Raw genomic sequence first — 22,094 nt, forward strand, 5'->3', positions numbered from 1 at the left:
TAACTCTCTAGGAAGCTTCCGGATCAGCTAGTGTATAATCTTGAGGCCTCTACTCTGCCAGATAGTGACTGGAGGGAGTCCGAGTAGTATGTATGTGGGGAGCATTGTCGAGGCCACGTTATGTCAAGGATCTGGGTATATTCTTACCACATGTATGCCATATCCAAAAATTTCATTACTTCATACAGCATGTCCCACCCGCTTTTTCTTACTATTGAATACACCATGAATTGTCAAACTAATAGAGCAAGCTTATCTGCGAAAAGATCTAAACCTCCCAAGGACTTCCTAATTCATTTCACAAATATACTTGGTCTCAATTCTAATCTCAACGATGTCCATTTCCACTTGCAGTCTTCCAAACCCCATGTACTTTTTCTGACTGACTCTCAGTTATCAGTTGATTCAACTACTGCTCATCTCAGATGTCCAAATTATTTGCTGTATGATTCCTCTCGCCTCAAAGGTGGTACTTGTGTATATGTCCGTTCTGATATTCCCTGTCAAAGACTTGGCAATTTGGAATCTCCTCTCTTTGATCTTCTCTGGCTTAAAATCTCTCTACCTCATTGTGTAAAATTCATCTGTTGTCTCTACCGTTCTCCAAACTCCACTAAAAACTTGGAGCTCTTTGACTTCCTCTCTTTGCAACTTGACTTTCTCCAGTCCAACTTTCCTAACAGTGAAGTAATTTTCCTTGGTGATTTTAACGTTCACAACTCCAGCTGGCTTCCATTTTCTAGTCACACCGACCCAGCAGGTCGAGATGCTGAGGCTTTTGCAATTACTAATGCCCTAGCACAGATTGTTCATTTACCTACAAGAATACCGGACAATCCTAATCATACAGCCAATACGCTTGATCTTTTTCTCACAAACAACCCTTCTAAGTACAAGGTTGAAGTGAGAGGTCCTTTAGGCACTTCAGATCACAACTTGGTGATTGTCTCTTCTCCAATGGAACCTTTATCTCATGGCTATTCCGAACCTCGTATTGTTTGGCATTACAAGAATGCAAAATGGGATGACCTGCGAGACTTCTTTTCTTCTTTTCCTTGGTCTGATTACTGTTTCAAAACTTCTGATGTCAATGTTTGCTCAGATCGTATCAGTGAAATTATTCTTGCAGGAATGGAATCCTTTATCCCACACTCCACTTTAAAATCTCGTCCTTTATCTAAACCTTGGTTTTCCAATAAATGTGCTAAGGCTGTCCAAGAGAAGAACGTTGCATATCGTAATTTGTTTCTAATTCTTTGTTTCTAATTCTTCAGTTTCATTTTCTGCCTAAACCAAAGCTCGCAACAATTGTAAAGCAGTTATTAATCAGTCCAAACTAGAGTTCTTTTCTTCTTTGACTTCTTTTCTTCTTTTCCTTGGTCTGATTACTGTTTCAAAACTTCTGATGTCAATGTTTGCTCAGATCGTATCAGTGAAATTATTCTTGCAGGAATGGAATCCTTTATCCCACACTCCACTTTAAAATCTCGTCCTTTATCTAAACCTTGGTTTTCCAATAAATGTGCTAAGGCTGTCCAAGAGAAGAACGTTGCATATCGTAATTTGTTTCTAATTCTTTGTTTCTAATTCTTCAGTTTCATTTTCTGCCTAAACCAAAGCTCGCAACAATTGTAAAGCAGTTATTAATCAGTCCAAACTAGAGTTTGAACAGGCTAAGAGTAGAAAACTTGCTTCTTGCCCTAATGGTAGCCGAGCATTCTGGTCTCTTGCCAAAGCTATTGGCCGCAACTTTTGCCCATCTCTGCTCCCACCTCTGTCCAAACCAGATGGTTCTGTTGTCACTTCAGCCAAGGATAAAGCTGACCTGCTAGCATCCCATTTTTCTTCGAGCTCATGTATTAATGATCTTGGTAAAACACCTCCCACCATTCCTAACACGCTCCATTCAATGCCTCCTGTGGTCTTCCGTCAAAAGGATATCAGAAGGATTTTGATGAATCTTGATACTAAGAAAGCTCCAGGTCCTGATGGTATTTCTCCACTTGTTCTCAAAACCAGTGCTCCTGAACTTACTCCTATTCTTTGCCGCCTTTTTTCACTTTCTTATTCCAAAGGTGTTTTTCCTTCTGCTTGGAAATTTGCTCATATCCAGCCAGTTCCTAAAAAGGGTGACAAATCCCTCCCATCCAATTATCTTCCCATTGCAATTACTTCTACTCTTTCTAAAGTAATGGAGAAATCAATTAACCGCCAACTCTTAAACTACCTAGAAACCTTCCGTCTGATCAACGATCACCAGTATGGATTCCGTCAGTGTCGATCCACTGGTGATATTCTGGCTTATGTTACCCATTTATGGACTAATTCAATGGAAAGGTTCGGTGAAACACAAGTAGTTGCTCTTGACATCTCAAAGGCTTTTGATCGTGTTTGGCATAAAGGTCTTCTAAACAAGCTTCAATCTTATGGTTTGCCAACTGTTTTTAGTAATTGGTTATCCAGTTTTCTCTCTGATCGCTCACTGAGGGTGATGGTAGATGGCTCTCTGTCTTCTAACTTCTCCACTAATCCCGGTGTCCCCCAAGGTTCAGTTCTTTCCCCCACTCTTTTCCTCTTGTATATCAATGACCTTCTTCCATTGATTGGAAATCCTATCCATAGTTTTGCCGATGATAGCACATTGCATTCAACTTTCCATTTTGAGAAACCTTGTCCAGCTCAATCAGCTTCAACTTCTCGAAACTCTGCTGCCAATTCCTTAAATGCCGATCTTCAGGTAATTCTCCAGTGGGGCAAAGACAACTTAGTTGATTTCAACCGTTCTAAAACTCAATCTTGTCTTATATCTCGCAAAAAGGATTCTTCTGCTCCTATGCTTATCTTTAGTGACACTCCGATTTCTAGGCAAAATGATATATCTCTTTTGGGGATTACCCTGACTTCTAATCTCTCTTGGCACAAGCACATTACAAATATTGCTTCCTCTGCATCTAAAAAACTTGGTTTTCTCTTTCGCCTCTCGGCGTTACTTTTCTCCCAAACAGCTGCTCACTCTGTATAAATCGCAAATCCGCCCTGCCATGGAATATTGTTCCCACATCTGGGGTGGTGCCCCCAAAACCTCTCTCAGGCTTCTTGATTCCATTCAGAAGAGGGCAGTTAGGTTAATTAATGATTCATCTCTAACAGAGTCTCTCCACTCGCTTTCTCATAGACGCACTGTTTCTGCTGCATGCCTCTTCTACAGATACTTCCATGGGCACTGTTCTTCTGAATTGGCTTCTATAATACACGCTCTCTCTTTCAAAACAGTCCGAACACGTGCCGCCACCAGCCAACATCCATTTACTGTCCAACTTCAAACCCACAGAACCAACTTTTCATCTTCCTCATTTATTCATTCAATTGCCATTTTCTGGAACAACCTTCCTTCATATGTATTTCCTGAAAATTACAATCTACAGAAGTTCAAGTCCAATCTCAACAAATATCTTCTTTCGTCTTCTCAACCTCCAACACAAGCACGGTACTAAGTACTATAGGTTATAATACCTCTCGTGTTTGGGGTTCTCATAAAAAAAAAAAAAAACCTCTATCAGATCACCTCGCTGGTGTCTAGTCTCCAGACACTGTAATTCGCAAAACTTAAGCCTTTCTTCATAAGAGCACCCATTGGTTCCATTCACTAATCTTGTTGCCCTTCTCTGTACTCGTTCCAGCAGCTCTACATCCTTCTTGAAATGAGGCCTTCAGGCCTGTATACAGTACTCTAGGTGTGGCTTGACCATTGTCTTATACAAGGGAATAATCACCTCCTTATCCCTGCTAGAAAAATTCCTATATATCATTGACAATACACCATGAGCTACTCTTGCAGCCCGTCTGCACTACTCAGAGAACTTCATATCTGCCTGCACAACCACCCCCACCCAGGTCCCTTTCATTCTCTACCACTGTCAGTGTAGTACCACAGAGTTGATATGTTGCTCTGAGGTTGCTGTTTCCCATATGTAGTACTTTACATTTGTCAATGTTAAACTTCATTTGCCACCTCTCAGCCCATCTGCTCAACCTTTCCAGATCCGGTTGCAGCAGCATAGTGTCAGTACTGTCCTTGACAACCCTGCCAACCTTCGTATCGTCTGCAAACTTGGACATTAAGCTTGATATACCATCATCAATATCATTTATAAATACAGAGAACAATAAAGGACCCAATACTGAACCCTGAGGGACTCCACTAATAACATTAGTCCACGATGAGCAGTGTCCATTGATTACCACTCTCTGTCTTCTCCCCCTCAACCACCCCTTTATCCATAGCAGCAATTTGCCTCAAAAAAGCCACACTGCTCCAATTTGTGCAGCAGTCTTCCATGTGCAACAGTATCAAAAGCCTTTCTATGATCCAAGTATATAATATCAAAGTTATTCCCTGCATCCAGTTCTTTTGTGACTGCATCATAGTATCCAATCAAATTGGTCAGGCAAGACTTCCCCTTAACAAAACCATGCTGTGTCCAAGCTATAACTGAAGTCTTGTCTAGATGATCCTGCAGTGCTTCTTTAACCAGTGCTCCATTAACTTTCCGGGAACAGAAGTTAAACTCACAGGTCTATAATTACGTGTGTCAGCCTTTGATCCTCACCTTGTGAATTGGGGTCACATTTGCACATCTCCAGTCCATGGGTACCTTCTTTGAGTCGAAGGAAGCTCTCATAATTATGGCTAAGGGTTTGCTAACTTCCTTTGCTGCCTCCTTTAATATAACTGGATAGATCCCATCCACCCGCGGTGCCTTTCTTGTGTTTATCTTCAACAATTTCTCTTCCACTTTACTTTCAGTCATTACAAGATTCTCTAGCTTACTGCTAGAGTTGAATACACCTCTGGCATTCCCCTCGCTGAATAACTCCTCATGTGTGAATGTCGATGCAAAATATTCATTTAGTTTGTTAGCTACCTGAGCAGGGTCATCAACAGTTGACCCATCAATATCAAGTGGACCAATCTGATTCATCCCCTTCCTTCTAGAGTTTACATAAGTAAAGAACTCTGCTGTTTTTCTTTGCATCCCTTGCAAAGGATCTCAAGTAATCTGCCTTCGCCTGCCTAACCTCCTTTGTAACTTGGTTACAGATCAACTTGTATCTATCATAGGCTTCTGTGTCACGTGTTAATTTGTATGTATCCCATGCATTTTTCTTCTCTGCCATATGCCTCATTAGTTCATCTGACATCCATTTAGGCCTAAACCTTGAACAATATTTCTTAGTTGGTATGTAAAGCCTAGTAGCTTGCAAGATAAGTTCTTTGAATGCTTCCCATTTTGAATTTGCTGTTGGTAACATCATCAGTTGATCCCACTGTATAGAATTTAAATACTGTCTCAGTCCATCGTAGTCACCTTTACGAAAACAATACCCCTTCCCTTTACCCCTAATGGTAGTTACCTCTTTGAGTAAATCCCACTTCAGAACACTGTGATCACTGCCACCTAGTGGTTCATTTATCTGCAGATTCTTAATGCATGAAGAATCACTACTGATAATCAAATCAATTTGCCTCCCAAACATGCTGATGTAGAAAACAATCATCCAATAAATCCACAAAAGCCTTGCTAGTGTGTGAGTGACCAGCCCCCAAATTCCAGTCAATATCTGGGAAATTAAAATCCCCCATTATAAGACTCTCTGATTTACTGGCCCACTATTTCTCTGTACAGTTTCTTATTATACTCATCAGAGTCATTAGGCCTATAGCACACTCCTACTCTCAATTTTTGATCTCCCAATGCTTATGTCACGCCAAACTGACTCCACACTGCACTGTCTAGCGTTGTCGACTGGCTTCACTTCCTTGGATTTTATGTGTTTCTTAACTAATAGCATAACCCCTCCTCCCTTCCTATCCTGTCTCTCCTTTCTGTAGACATTGTACTCCTCAAATTCCAGTTCTTCATTCCTTATATCTGTGTGACACCACGTCTCTGAAATCCCAACAATATCTTCCTTTAATGTTTTGAGCAATAACTCAAATTAATCAAATTTATTTACTCAACTCCTAGCATTAGTGTACACGCAAGTATACATGCACCTGCTCTTCCTCTTAGCCACCCTAACACAAACCATGTGTTTACTTGTACCCCCATGATTCCCAGCAGTCTCTGAAATATCCTGCATCTTATTTTCCAGGCTGCTGCTCATTCCAAAAGAAGCAGTGCAAGAATCACTTTCTCCTCTGCCAGTACTGTTAATCTATTAGTCCTTCTATCCCCCCAATCTAGCAGTTTTCCGACCCACCTAACACTGCCTCGATAGCATCAGCAAATATTCTTGCACCCTTTCTATTTAAGTGTATCCCATCCCTGTAGAAGCAGTCTCTCCTGTTAACAAGTACAGACCAGGCTGAAAAAAATCTACCCCTTGAGCCCTGCACAATCTTTCCAGGGCCGAATTGATCGACAGGGCTCTCATCATATACTCAATTATAATCGGGTAGTAATATCAATCTTCTTGCATTTCCTATACTACGATAGCTGGAATTCTGTGGCTTTTCATGTTATTAAGGCAAAATGTGTTTCCCCTACTATGAAATATTTAATCATAGAAAAAACAAACAAATTTTCAGAAACTCATTACTCTGTATCTCACTTGTGTGTATCATGTTCATTGCAACTTGTGCGTGCTGTGTTCTTTGTTATTAATTGCTTGTCATTTTATTGTTTTTAATTTTACAACCAAAAAAAAAAAATGTCAGTGAACAGAAATATCAGTTAGTTAGTATGTACATATTACAGTACATATTAATTAAGCTATGTACGCGAGTGTCAATTTATTTTTATTTTGCTAATTGGAAAATATTTTTTCGATGTTCCTGTATCATTTAAATTTGTTAATCGGTAAGGTAATAAAGTTTAATTTGTACTTATTATCTTTAAAGTGGGGGGTCCACAGTATTTTGTTGGGAGATCCCTGGGTTAGTTTTTGTGCTATTGAACTTGTGCTTATTTGAGACCATAAAAAATTGTGACTTCGAAGCGTGCAGTTCGTGACTTTTAAAGAGAGAAGGCAGGTACACGATATACAGATTCTGCAGAAGAGATTGTGTTTAGCAGTGATGAAGAGAAAGATGAATTAAATGAACATACATTATCTGGCATATAAATAACACAGTTTGTAAGGTAAGACATTCGTTCAGTTATTACTATTTCAGTTACTGCTTAATATTTTATTTTAACTTTATTATAAAAATAAAGTTAAAATATTAAGTTATTACTACTATAAAAATTAAGTTTCTGAGAATTATAAAAAAAAAAGGTGCACTTTGTTAGCTTTTGGAAGGTAACCCCCCCTCCTTTTTGTACTGGTTCTTAGTCCCGTATAACATGGTTTCGCATTACACAAGATTTTGTAGGAACAAACTACCATGTTATTTGTTTTTAGGGATATATGCGGTGGTCAATCTCTGACCTTTCCGCAGCCTCCGTATTTGGTGGGCACAGGCTTGAACCCCAGTCTAATCAAGAAGAATGTGCTACGCACTGCTGCTCCTGCCCACCTGCCTATGGAGGCGCCAACTACCATGTTGTACATATCAAAATATATACACTATACAATATTTTCATTTCTGTTAATTGCTTTTTGCTTAGTTTATCTTACAAATAAAATAAAATATTTAAAAAGTATATTGATTCTACTGTATCATTAGAAACGATTTATTTTTTATTTTATGATTATTAATTATTAATCTTAAATATACAGCATGTGCCAAAAAAAAAAAATAATAATAATAATAAAGGTAAAATTTTGACACTTTAGGCGGAACTTTGTTACTATAAACCTCATTATTTGATAGTATGAACCAGAGCTTTAATGCCAGAGCTATGTTGATATCAATATTTGTAAAAGAATAAGAGAAGTTTACCTAAACAGTATACATAGAACACTTCCATATGATACTCTCCAGAAATTAAAATGAAAACAGTTAAAAAATCGAAAAACTTACATTACAGTAAGAAATAAATAACAACAATTAAAAATCAAATGAACACAATTAAAAATTAAGTCAAAAATTAATTTAACAAAATAAAAAAATTGCAAAACAAAAGGAAGAAAAATCGTTTTGCAATTTTTTTTTTTCATTAAATTAATTTGACAAATTTCCATTTCTACTAACAGTCTGCCAAACCCCCATATACTTTTCTGACAGAATCTCAGTTATCAGTTGATTCAACCACTGCTAATCTCAGTTGCTCAAATTATTCACTGTATGATTCTTTTCACCCTAAAGGTGGTACTTTGTGAATATGTTCGTTCCGATATTCCCTGTCAGAGACTTGGTAATTTGGAATCTCCTCATTTCGATCTTCTCTGGCTTAAAATCTCTCTACCTCACTTTCTCAAATTCATCTACAACAGATGAATTTTCTCTACAGTTCTACCAATTCCGTTAATCACTTGGAACTCTTTGACGTCCTCTCTATGCAACTTGATTTTCTATAGTCCAACTTTCCTAACAGTGAGGTAATTTTTCTTGGTCAATTTAATGTTCACAACTCCGTCTGGCTTCCGTTTTCTAGTCACACCGACCCCGCTGGTCGAGATGCTGAGGCTTTTGCAAATACTAATGACCTCACAGCCTGTTCATTTACCTATTAGAATACCAGACAATCCTAACCATACAGCCAACTCACTTGATCTTTTTCTCAAAAACAACACTTCCAGGTACACGATGGAAGTTATTTTGTTATTTGTTATTTGGTTTTTAGGAGCATTAGCAACTAAGGCCATATTTCTGCTGGATGTGCGGTGGTCATTCCCTGAACTTTCCGCATCCTCCGTATTTGGTGGTGACAGGCTCGAACCTAATGTCTAATCAAGAAGCGTGTGCTACGCACTACTGCTCCTTCCCACCTGGCTACGGAGGTGCCCACGATGGAAGTGAGTGGTCCTTTAGGCACATCAGATAAAATATGGTGATTGTCTCTTCTCCAATGGAGCCTTTATCTCATGGCTATTCCCAATATCGTTTGTTTCGCATTACAAGAACGCAAAAGGGGGTGACCTGCATGATTTCTTTTCTTCTTTTCCTTGGTCAGATTACTGTTTCAAAACTTCTGATGTCAATGTTTGCTCAGACCGTGTCAGTGAAATTATTTTTGTAGGAATGGAATCCTTCATTCCCCATTCCACCTTAAAATCTCATCCTTAATCTAAACGTTGGTTTTCCAATAAATGTGCTAAGGCTTTTCAAGAGAAGATTATTTTGGTAGGAATGGAATCCTTCATTCCCCATTCCACCATAAAATCTCATCCTTTATCTAAACGTTGGTTTTCCAATAAATGTGCTAAGGCTTTTCAAGAGAAGATTACACTGCGTATCATAATGACTTGTTTCCATTTCTTCAGTTTCATTTTCTGACTATACCAGAGCTCACAACAATTGTAAAGCAGTTATTAATCAATCCAAACTAGATTTTGAACAGGCTTAGATAACTTGCTTCTTCTCATAAGGGTAGCCGAGCATTCTGGTCTCTTGCCAAAGCTATTGGCTGCAACCTTTGCCCATCTCTGCTCCCACCTCTGACAAAACCAGATGGTTATATTGTCACTTCAGCTAAGGATAAAGCTAACCTGCTAGCATCCCATTTTTATTCCAACTCATACATCAATGATCTTAGTAAAACGCCTCCCACCAATTCCAGCACACCCATTCAATGCCTCCTGTAGCCTTCCGTCAAAAGGATGTGAGAAGGATTTTGACAAATTCTGATGCTAAGAAAGCTCCAGGTCCTGATGGTATTTCTCAATTTGTTCTCAAAACCTGTGCTTCTGAACTTACTCCTGTTCTTTGCCACCTTTTTCGATTTCTTATTCCATCGGTGTTTTTCCCTGTACTTGGAAATTTGCTCATATCCAGACAGTTTCTAAAAAGGGTGACAAATCCCTCCCATCCAATTATTATCCCATTACAATTACTTCTACTCTTTCTAAAGTAATGGAGAAATCAATTAACCACCAACTCTTAAACTATCTAGAAACCTTCCATCTGACCATCGATCACCAGTATGGATTCCGTCAGTGTCAATCCACTGGTGATATTCTGGCTTAGTTATCCATTTATGGACAAATTCAATTGAAATGTTCGGTGAAACACAAGCAGTTGCTCTTGACATCTTAAATGCTTTCGATCGTCTTTGGCATAACGATCTTCTAACCAAGCTTCCATCTTATGGTTTGCCTACTGTTTTTTGTAATTGGTTATCTAGTTTTCTCTCTGACACCTCACTGAGGGTGACAGTAGATGGCACTCTGTCTTCTAACTTCTCTATTAATGCTGGTGTCTCTGAAGTTTTAGTTCTTTCCCCCACTCTTTCACTCTTGTATATTAATGATCTTCTTCCACTGACCGAAAATCCTATCCATAGTTTTGCCGATGATAGCACATTGCATTCCACATTCCATTTCAATTAGCTTCAACTTCTCAAATATCTGCTACCAATTCCTTAAATACTGATCTCCGCGAATTTCCGCGCAGTATCTGTATTCGCGGAAAAAATTTCCGCGAATACAGATACTGCGAATAGCGGGGGTTTACTGTATTTATTTTTGTTTCTTTGGAAATTCTCCAGTAGGGCAAAGACAACTTAATTGATTTCAACCCTTCTAAAACTCAGTCTTGTCTTATATCTCGCAAAAAGGATCCTATGCTTATCTTTGTTGACACTCCAATTTCTAGGCAAAATTATATCTCTTTTGGGGATTACCCTGACTTCTAATCTCTCTTAGCACAAGCACATTACAAATATTGCTTCCTCTGCATCAAAAAAAACTTGGTTTTCTCTTATGCTTTTGTAACTTTTCTTCCAAACAGCTGTTCACTCTGTACAAATCGAAAATCTGCCCTACCATGGAATATTGTTCCCACATCTGGTGCAGTGCCCCCAAAACCTCTCTCAGGCTTCTAGTTTCCATTCAAAAGAGGGCAGTTAGGTTAATTAATGAGTCATCCCTAACAGGGTCTCTCGACTCTCTGTCTCATAGATGTACTGTTTCTGCTGCATGCCTTTTCTACAGATACTTCCATGGGCACTGTTCTTCTGAATTTGCTCCTATAATTCCTGCTCCGAACACATGTCACCTCCAGTCAACATCCATTTACTGTCCAACTTCAAACCCACAGAACTAACCTTTCATCTTCCTCCTTTATTCATTCAACTGCCGTTTTCTGGAAGAACCATCCCTCATACGTATTTTCTGAAAATTACAGTCTACAGAAGTTCAAGTCTAATGTTAAGAAATATCTTCTTTCGTCTTCTCAACCTCCAACCCAAGCACCGTACTAAGTACTTTTAAGACCTCTCGTGTTTGGGGTTTTCGTAAAAAAAAAAAAAATAAAATAAAAAAAAAAAAAAAAAGCTCTTTATGAACCACTAAGTATCAGACAGCTTTTCTGAAGGAATCCCACATGCATTTATATTGCTTGTAGTTTTTGCTCTTCCCAATTATATTTATATTTTTTGCAATTTTACTATTATACTTCTGGACGACAAACCTGCATGATCAGCAATCAGAGGAAGACTATACTTCTATGAAAGAAGTACAGTAAACCCCCGGCTATTCGCGGGGGTTACGTTCCTAAGAAATGTTGTGAATACCGAAAACGCGAATACTGAGTTATGGCTCCCATAGTAATAGTAGTAGTAGTAGTAGTGGCACATGATGCAAGAAAGCAAGTGTAGGAGCTTATGCAGCATCAGCCAAAAAAAAAAAAAAAAAAAAAAATCACACCATTCCCTCCAAATGCCTGTCCAGTTCCTCCTTAAATTTATTTAACCTATCAACTTCCACAACGACAGATGGAAGTTTGTTCCAGCAATTAACCACCCGCTGGCTAAAGGCAAATTTCCGCACATCTATTCTACATCTGTCCTTTCTTAATTTGAACTTATGTCCCCGTAGGTTGGTAATCTGAACAAGTGGAAGGATCCCATCAGAATTCAGCGTGCTCAACCCATTCAAGGCCTTATAGACCTCAATCAGATCACCGCGCAGGTGCCTAGTCTCCAGCCACTGCAATTTGCAGAACTTAAGCCTCTCTTGGTAAGAGAATCCCTTCATTCCCCTCACCAATCGTGTTGCTCTTCTCTGTACACGCTCAAGCAAATCTACATCCTTCCTAAAATGAGGCCTCCAGACTTTGTACGCAGTACTCAAGGCGTGGCCTGACCATTGCCTTATACAGAGGGACAATCACCTCCTTTTCCCTGCTAGCAAAATTCCTATATATCATTGACAAAACCCCATGACCCGCCCTAGCAGCCTGTCTGCACTGCTCAGAAAACTTCATATCTGACTGCACAATTCCTCCCAGGTCTTTTTCATTTTCTACCACCTTAAGTGTAGTACCACACAGTTGGTACGTTTCTCTGGGGTTACTTCTACCCATATGCAGTACTTTGCATTTGTCAAGGTTGAACTTCAGTTGCCACTTCTTAGCCCATCTGCCCAAATTATCTAGATCCTGTTGCAGTAGCACACTGCCATTACTGTCATTAACAACCCTGCCAACCTTTGTGTCATCTGCAAACTTCGACATTAAGCCTGATATACCTTCATCAATATCATTGATAAATACACAAAACAACAGTGGACCCAACACCGAACCCTGTGGGACTCCACTAATAACATTAGTCCACGAAGAGCAGCACCCATTGATTACCACCCTTTGTCTTCTCCCACTTAACCATCCTTTTATCCATTGTAGCAACTTACCCTTAATACCATTCTGCTCCAATTTGTACAGTAGTCTTCCATGCGCAACAGTGTCAAAAGCTTTCCTGAAATCCAAGTACAGTCGGTCCTCGTATAACACGTGTTTACATTACACGAATTCGATCATACACGATTTATAAATAGGGGAACGTTATCTTATATAACACGAACCGAATTCGATTTTGCACGATTCGCCTTTGTGTTTACAAGAAATGGCAGTCGAACGAGGAATCACCCCAACGGAACGCAACACGATAGGAATGAAGAAGATTCTGAAAATGTATTTATGTGTTTTATATTAGTGAAGGGGAAACACATTTCACCATAATAACGTAAAAACCCACACAATTCCAGCTATCGATATAATCGCAAATGCAATTAGATGGAGTTTACTACCAGTTTATAACAGATTCCACTAGCAGAAACGAAACTGGAAATTGTTTTTATCGTTTTATGGTAGTAACCCCCAGAAATGTGCTTCAGTAAAATGTGGGGTGTTAATAGTGTATCTCGGCCTTTGCGGTGTTGTTTATTCAGTTGCTATACGCGCGCAGCTTTCTTTATGTGTATCAAGCGTGCCTCCTCGATTTGTAATTGCGCTTTATTCCTTAAAAATGAGTAAAATACTTAAAAGGTGTGAAAAGGAAGCGTCCTGGTGAAGACACCGCAGATTCAGAGAGAAAAAGAAAAGCAATTATCGATAAACAGAGGCGGACTGAGTCAAAAATTCTTACCCAGGAATATTTATAGTGGCCTCATACTATGGTTTATGGCCAAAATCACTCCGACCCACCGGGGTTTCCCCGGTAAGGCTTATGGCCAGTCCGCCTCTGTCGATAGAGAAAAAAATATGAAATTGTGAAACACTTTGAGCGAAATGAAAGACCATGTGGTATTGCACGTGCTACAGACCTAAATGAGGCAACGCCGAGAATTACAAAGAACAGAGAAAATAAAAACAACTTTCACAGCAGGAACTCAAAGTGTAATTAAAATCCATTAGATTAAGACACAGAGAATTGGAAGAGATGCAACGGCTGTCATCTGTTTGGATAAAAAATCAAACAAAAAACAAGTTTGCTTACGATAGAAGCAAAAGCATTAGCAATATTTTATTACGTAATAGTCATAATAAAATACGTAAGCATTTTATTACGACTTACGTATTATAATTTATACTTACGTATTATAAAATACGTAAGTATTTTATTACGACTTACGTATTATAATTTATACTTACGTATTATAAAATACGTAAGTATTTTATTACGACTATTTTATTTAATATAATAAATTTTTTACGAATAAAATACGTATTTTATTCGTAAAAAATACTTTTTTAGTATTAAAAAATACTAAAAATACTTTATTATAATATATTACATTTTTTATTACGTATTTTAATCGTTATAAAATACGTAAGAATTTTATAACGATTAAAATTACCCGATTATTTATTATGTTTGGTAATGTTTTGGTTCCAAATGTGTGTTCAATCTTGGGTGGTCGGCACCTAACCCCACTTTTCCCATAGGGCCTGTTGTTTATATTGCACGATTTTGCATTGCACGAGGTTTTCTAGGAACACAACTATCGTGCTATACGAGGACAGACTGTATATGATATCAAAATTATTTTTTGCATCCAGTTCCTTTGTGACCACATCATAATAACCAATCAAATTTGTCAGACAAGACTTTCCCTTAACAAACCCATGCTGTGTTTGAATTATTGCTGCAGTCTTGTCTAGATGATCCTGCAATGCATCTTTAACCAGCGACTACATTATTTTACCCGGAACAGAAGTTAAACTAACTGGTCTGTAATTACTCGTGTCACCCTTCGATCCACCTTTGTGAATTGGGGACACATTTGCACATCTCCAGTCCGTGGGAACCTCCCCTGAGTCCAAGGATGCTCTCATAATTATGGCTAAGGGTTTGCTTAGTTGCTTTGCCGCCTCCTTTAAAATAACTGGATAGATCCCATCCACCCCAGGTGCCTTTCTTATGTTTAACTTCAACAATTTCTCCTCCACTTTGCTCTCAGTTATTACAAAATCATTAAGCACCCTGCTACAATTTGATAACCTTCTTCCATTTTCAAATTGTAATAATTCCTCACGTGTGAATGTAGATGCAAAATACTCATTCAGTTTGTTTGCTATCTGAGCAGGATCATCAACAGTCGAACCATCGATGTCAAGTGGACCAATCATATTCATCCCCTTCCTTTTAGAGTTTATATAAGTAAAGAAATCCTTGCTGTTTTTCTTAGCATCTTTTGCCAAAGATTTCTCGTAATCCGCCTTCGCCTGCCGACCCTCCTTTGTGACCTGATTACAGACTAGCTTATATCTGCCACAGGCTTCTGCGTCACCTGATAATTTATATGCATCCCATGCATTTTTCTTCTCTGTCACGAGTCTCATTAGTTCATTTGATAACCATTTAGGCCTAAACCTTGAACGGTATTTCTTAATCGGTATATAAAGTCTAGTAGCTTCCACGATTAATTCTTTGAATGCTTCCCACTTAGAATTTACTGTTTGTAACATCGTCAGTTGGTCCCACTGTACAGAATTTAAAAACTGTCTGAGACCACTGTACTCCCCTTTACGGAAGCAAAAACCCTTTCCTTTACCCCTGACGGTAGTTACCTCTTTGAGTAAATCCCACTTCAGCACACTGTGATCACTGCCACCTAGTGGTTCCTTTATCTGCAAATTCTTAATACACGAATGATCACTGCTGATAACCAGATCAAGAGTGTTATTTTCTCTGGTTGCCTCTCGAACATGCTGCTGCAGAAAACAGTCATCCAATAAATCCACAAAAGTTTGACTAGTGTGTGAATGACCAACCCACAAGTTCCAGTCAATATCTGGGAAGTTAAAATCCCCCATTATAATAAAGGGGTTCCGTTCCAAAGTATGAAATATATAAGAAAAACTAGTCTAAAATTGTCTATGTATGTATTATATGTACTTTCATAATATGACTATGTACATAGACAGTACACAGTGAAATGCAAGCATATGGCATCGAAATGAAAATAAGAAACAAACAATTTAATATTAAATGTAATATTTATTAGAAATTTCAAACAAATCTTTCAAACCAGCGCCTTTGCTAGCTAAAAAACTTATCCCGCCACTGCTATCACCAGTTTCGCTAAAGTGTTGATAAAGGAGTTTTGCCTTTTCACGAATGATGAGTGAACGTAACGGAATTTTATTTTGAGTTCGGTCTTCTATCCACAGATTTAAAGCTTTTTCCATTTTTTCTAATTTAACATCACGAGTTACAAAGCAAATTTTTGAAGTAATTAGAGCGTTTTCACGGACACTACGGCGGATGTTTTCTTCCGATTTTTTGATTGATTGTACCATTGACTCATTGATTTTATGTTTTGCCACTGAGGAGACACTTTCACCATTAGAAATTTTATCTAATAACTCAATTTTATTCGCTAATGTCATTACCTTTTTTGATATTTTCACATTTCCCTTGTTATTCGTAGCCATATTTTTGTACAGGTTAGAAAGAAATTGTCCACAATAAAGTCACTTTCTTCCGTTAATACACTCGGAAAAGTCTGTTTTACACTGCAAAATGGTAGATTTATCATTTTTGTAAGCATATCAATTTATAAAGTGATAAATTTATTCAATTTATAAGCATATAAATTAAAAGCAAACGACGAAACCTTCCATGACAAGCGCATAACACACTGAACAAGGATTATGCGAGAAACATCCACGCTTGCGATTTTGTCACCCCTCTACCCCCCCCCCCCCACTGAGCCCTATTTTGACAGGGAAAGATAATTTTAGCCACGTCCATGTTTTTTTATGGTGGAAAATATTCACAGCGCTTTAAATTCACATTTTTTTAGGTTTCATTTTATATTAAATCGGCGATCGCGAATACAGATACTGCGAATAGCGGGGGTTTACTGTATTTATTTTTGTTTCTTTGGCAACCTACTGAAAGATGCCAAAAAAATAAAAATAAATAAATAACGAATACCAAAAAAATTGTTAACTTAGTGAAAGATATTGTTAATTACCTTTGGACACTGAGAATAACACTATTATTGTGTTTCCATTTTGGAAAATTGAATACCTGTGTCATGCTTTGATCTCCCCTTTGTGAATTGGGGACACATTTGCACATCTCCAGTCCGTGGGGACCTCCCCCTGAGTCCAAAGAGGCGTTCATAATTATAGCTAAGTGTTTGCTTACTTCCTTTGCTGCCTCCTTTAATATAACTGGATAGATCCCATCCACACAAGGTAAATACAAAGTAATTTTAATATTATATCAAAAAATTTCAAAACTTTTATAACATGCTGCCTTTGTATTGTAATATACAAAGTAATTTTAATATTATTTCAAAAAATTTCAAAAACTTTTATAACATGAGATTCTCTCAAACCTGGTAAGCCTTTTTAAATGCTCTTAAAACCAAAGAAGAGTCACTTGCAAATGATGTATTTTCGGCTGCATTTTCTAACATTTCAAATTCTTCTAGTTCTTCTTGTTCCTTCTGAAATAAATTTAAATGCATCATAAACTTAAATACAGAGCAAATCGACTAAGAAACTTTTCCAGAAAATAAGTGATCTATAATAATAACCTGCACAAAAATGTAAAACAAAAGTTTCTTTTTATAATAAAAATTAAACAAAAAAAAACATATTTTTTGGATATATGTGTGTATCTATTATATATACTATAATGTCTAAGAATATATAAATTCATACACCGACCATTGAATAAAATTTAAAATTTAATATGAAATTTTAAATTTCATATTAATGAAATTTAAAGATTGTAGTCATATTAAATTTTAAATTTTATTCAATGGTCGGTGTATGAATTTATATATTCTTAGACATGAGTTTTCCCGACCTCAGAGGCCTCTGTGTGTGTGTGTATGTATATGTGTACATACAGAGTGGTCATTTTATTAGGTACACTTACACTGTCATGAAATCAAGTACTCCTTCAGTTTCAGCATCGTGTGCAGTATCCTTCATACCAAGTGACATTAAGTAGGTGGGCAGTTAAGTAGGAATTGTTCAGAGCAAAACAAATCACTGCTATCTGTTGCAGTCAAAACTCCACAAAGAAAATGCTTAGAGTTAATGCACTGATATAAAATAAATGTAACTATAAAGAAGATTGAGAATATAAATTAAAAAAGAATAAGTAAAAAACATTTACAGTAACAGTTCAGCATTAAGGTAAAAAACCTGGGGGCTCACATCTGTTGAATATGGGCTTGGCACACCCAGGGTCCTGAGCTGGATATCATCGTTCTTCTCTTCCTTGGTGATTCCCTTCTACTTTTGACTCACTCACTCTCTCTCTCTCTCTCTCGCTCTCAGGATAACTAGGGAACTTTTTTTTTTCCTGGTGCAGCATAAGCCTTAGGCTTCCTTGCACCATATGGCTATTAATAATAATAATAAAAGCATATCAATTAATCTCCCCCCCTTTTTTTAATATAAAAGAGACACCACTTTTACAAAAAAAATTTTTTTTATATTTAACAAGCAAAGTAAACAGAAAACTAGATATAAAATGTAATGAAAACTTTCAAAATATACATTAAAATCAGAAAAATCAGATTATGTTAAGATGCTATTTGTAAAATAATAAGAGGAGTTAATCTCAATGTAGTATGTAGAACACTTATTGAGGTAATATATTGAGGTAAACTCCTCTTATTATTTTACAAATATTAATATCAACATAGAACGTATTGAGTATTACAGCTCTGATTCATACTATTTAGTTAAGATTCTATCTATTTATGGTTCATATACTTTATTTGAATCTTGAAATATATGCAGTAAGTATAGCCATTTCAAATTTGTTTATGCTGTTTGTCTGAAAAAACTGAAGAGTGTCTAGAATAGACAAAAAAAAAACAGTAAAAAAATAACATAATTTGTTTTCAAAATGTTTCCAGAAAGACTTTCATTAACAAAAAAAAAAAAAAAAAAATGCACCACAGAGCATATAGGTTTGAAAACCTTATTTTAGAAAGGATGTACATTTTTTCAAAAGGGTGCAGAGAAAAACGAGTTTAGTCAGGGGTGAAAAAGGATATTCTTACCAAGAAAGACTCAAGTTCTGTAAATCGCCATCTCAAGACACAAGATTACACTTTACACATCTGCACGGCATCCTGATTGAAGTGTATCAAGCTTCAAAAGAATTAAGTAAACTACATCCTGTGGTATCTTTACCATTCTGAGATGAAACATACATGTGGTTACAAATTTAAATTCTATCAATCTATACAGTTAACCAGAGAGGCCAAAGTGACACAGATGCTTAGTCTTTTTTTGTAGTTGAGTGTCATATACATCTGTTGAAATTGTTAAATTCACCATACTGGGCTAACTTTTGGAATCACTTTATTACTGCCATCAGCAGAATTGAAACTTTCCCATTTCTCAAAACCATTACATCACCCTTCTTTTCTGAACAATTTCACTATCAGGAACAATGCATTTGCTTGATCAGCACATTTTTCAGATTTTATAACACATAGAAAATCTTGCATATACACTGGTGTTTGAAGAAAGTGCATCATCTAGGAATTTCACATTTCTACCCCTTTTTTTAGCAATGGTATATTACATTAATGACTAGCATCAAAAATAGAAATATAAACAAAAGATATTTATTAATAGTTAAGGTAAAGCTAAGTATTATTTGACAGGTGCTCTCAAAATATTCCAAAATTTGCAACCTTTATACAACAGTTTTGGTAAACACGACAATTAGAGCTGATATGTTATCATAAGCCCTCAATTTGCTTCAGTTTATCATTTTAAATGAAAAACAAAATGAAAAGTTTACCAGGTGCAAACTAATATTTAGTTGAACTGCCTCTGGCCCTGATAGCAGCAGCACACCGTCGAAGCATTGACAAGATCGATTCCTAAAGATAATCAACTGATAGTTCATGGTTCCAAACACGAATTATGGCTTACTGAAGTTCACAAAGGGTCTTTGGTTTCTTTCTGACAACTGCAGATTCCATACGATGCCAACACTCCTCTATCGGATTCAGGTCCGGGCTGTTTCCTGGCTAGCAAAGAGTTGTAATGGATCGTTTTTAACAACCAATTTTTCACCTGTAACAAATGTAAACACATTATTTTCAAACCTGTAATGCAGAAATAAAGCTAAAGTAACTACAGAAGTGCCTACTTACACTTTTCACCCGATGACAAGGAGCAGAGCCATCCTGAAAGAGGCAGTTACTTGGCAGGTTGAAATGGTCTCTAATGGTTGGCAGCAATTTGCCTTCAATATATCCAGGTATCCATTGGCATTTACGTAACCTTTTATAAACCTCAGATAACCTACTCCACGATATGAAATGCACCTCCATATCATTTGGCTGGTAGGAAATTTCACTGTAGACACAATACACTCTGAATATATCCCATCTCACTTGTCTCCCATCAGAGCCATGCTGATTGAATTTCTTCTCATCCGAGAAAATAACTGACTTCCACTGCTCGGGGGTCCATTTGAAATGCTCTTTACACCAAATTAATCGGGCCTTTTTCATTTTTTTTATGTGAGGAGGGGCTGCTTCTTAGGGCGATGGGCTAGAAGCCCATTTTTGAAAAGGTGTCTTCTGCTGTTATTACACTTGCTACCACTCCTGTATATTCTTCCAATTCTCTTTTCAGCTCAGACGAAGAAGCTTTACGGTTTTTAAAGGTATAATCGCTTCAAAATGCGGTCCTGTTTTGGCGTAGAGACTCGTTTGCATCCATAACCTTTTTTCCTATCAGCAGAACCAGTATTCTTCAGTTTGGAAAGCAATCTACTCACTGGTGACTGATTAAAAGACACTCTATAAGCAATATGATGGGAAGAACATCCTTCCTCGCGTAAAGCAACAATAGCACTCTTTCTTTGTGGCTTCAACGGCACGTAACTGGCCATCCGGACACAAGCAAGGAATGACTGCAACTCTTGCAGAGTGTGCTTATCTAGCTGAAAGTAACAGCTGATGCAATGTTACGTCATAACCTACACATGTCAATCTTATCTGATGCAATCTGTAGGAAATATTGCCATATACTTACGTTATTCAGATGACAATTACAATTTTAAGGGGTGATGCACTTTCTTTGAACACCAGTGTATGTGTTCTGAAATTTTATATAGTATTTTTTGCAACCTTAACGAAAGATACCAAAGAAATATGAAAAGGCTTGGGTGGTGCAAAGCTTTCTTCGTGACGTCGACTGCACGTAACTCGCCACCTTGACACAGCAAGGAATGACTGCAACTCTTGCAGATTGTGCTTATGTAGTTGAAAGTAACAGCTGATGCAATGTTACATCATCACCTACACATGTCAATCTTATCTGATGCAATCAGTAAGAAATATTCCCATATATTTACGTTATTCAGATGACGATTACAATTTTAAGAGGTGATGCACTTTCTTTGAACACCAGTGTATGTGTTCTGAAATGTATCTGACAGTTTAGTATTTTTGGAACCTTAACGAAAGATGCCAAAGAATATGAAAAGGCTTGGGTGGTGCAGAGCTAATTAAATTACTAGTACCATGATATTCATTAATTCAAATTATTAAATTAGCATTAGTAGAGGCATATGATGCAAGAAAGCAGGCATATGCAACATCAGCCAAAAAAAACCTTCCACTTCACCCCTCCGTTCATTCGAAATACCTGTCCAGCTGAGCCTTAAATTTATTTAGGCTATCAACTTCCACAACAAGGAATGGAAGTCTGTTCCACCAACCAACTACCCGCTGGCTAAAGGCAAATTTCCGCACATCTATCCTACATCTGTCTTTCCTCAATTTGAATGTATGCCCTCTCAGGTGATTATTCTGAGCAAGAGGCAGGATCCCATCAGCATTGAGCATGTTCAAACCATTCAAGGCTTTATACACCTCCATCATATCACCTCGCCGGTGCCTAGTCTCCAGACACTGTAATTTGCAAAACTTAAGCCTTTTTTCGTAAGAGCAACCCTTTGTTCAATTCACTAATCTTGTTGCCCTTATCTGTACTTGTTCCAGCAGCTCTACATACTTCTTGAAATGAGGCCTCCAGACCTGTATACAGTACTCAAGCTGTGGCCTGACCATTGCCTTATACAAGGGAATAACCACCGTTTTATCCCTGCTAGAAAAATTCCTGTATATCATTGATAAGACACCATGAGCTACCCTTGCAGCCCGTCTGCACTGCACAGAGAACTTCATATCTGCCTGCACAATTACCCCCAGGTTCTCTTCATTCTCTACCACTCTCGGTGTAGTACCACAGAGTTGAT

At 37.6% G+C, this 22,094-nt stretch overlaps 1 protein-coding gene across 1 annotated transcript in view; it reads right to left on the reverse strand.

Moving 5' to 3' along the window:
* LOC150088267 (centrosomal P4.1-associated protein-like) overlaps positions 1-22,094 on the reverse strand; it is a 452,284-nt gene that overhangs the window by 384,319 nt on the left and 45,871 nt on the right. Inside the window, exon 2 of the mRNA XM_090370091.1 lies at positions 17,179-17,289. Within this exon, the coding sequence (XP_090226217.1) occupies positions 17,179-17,289 (111 nt within the window). The remainder of the gene's footprint in view (positions 1-17,178; positions 17,290-22,094) is intronic.

This window comes from Mastigoproctus giganteus, chromosome 3, assembly GCF_048544385.1.
Source record: "Mastigoproctus giganteus isolate SK-2022 chromosome 3, ASM4854438v1, whole genome shotgun sequence".
Classification (NCBI taxonomy): domain Eukaryota; kingdom Metazoa; phylum Arthropoda; class Arachnida; order Uropygi; family Thelyphonidae; genus Mastigoproctus; species Mastigoproctus giganteus.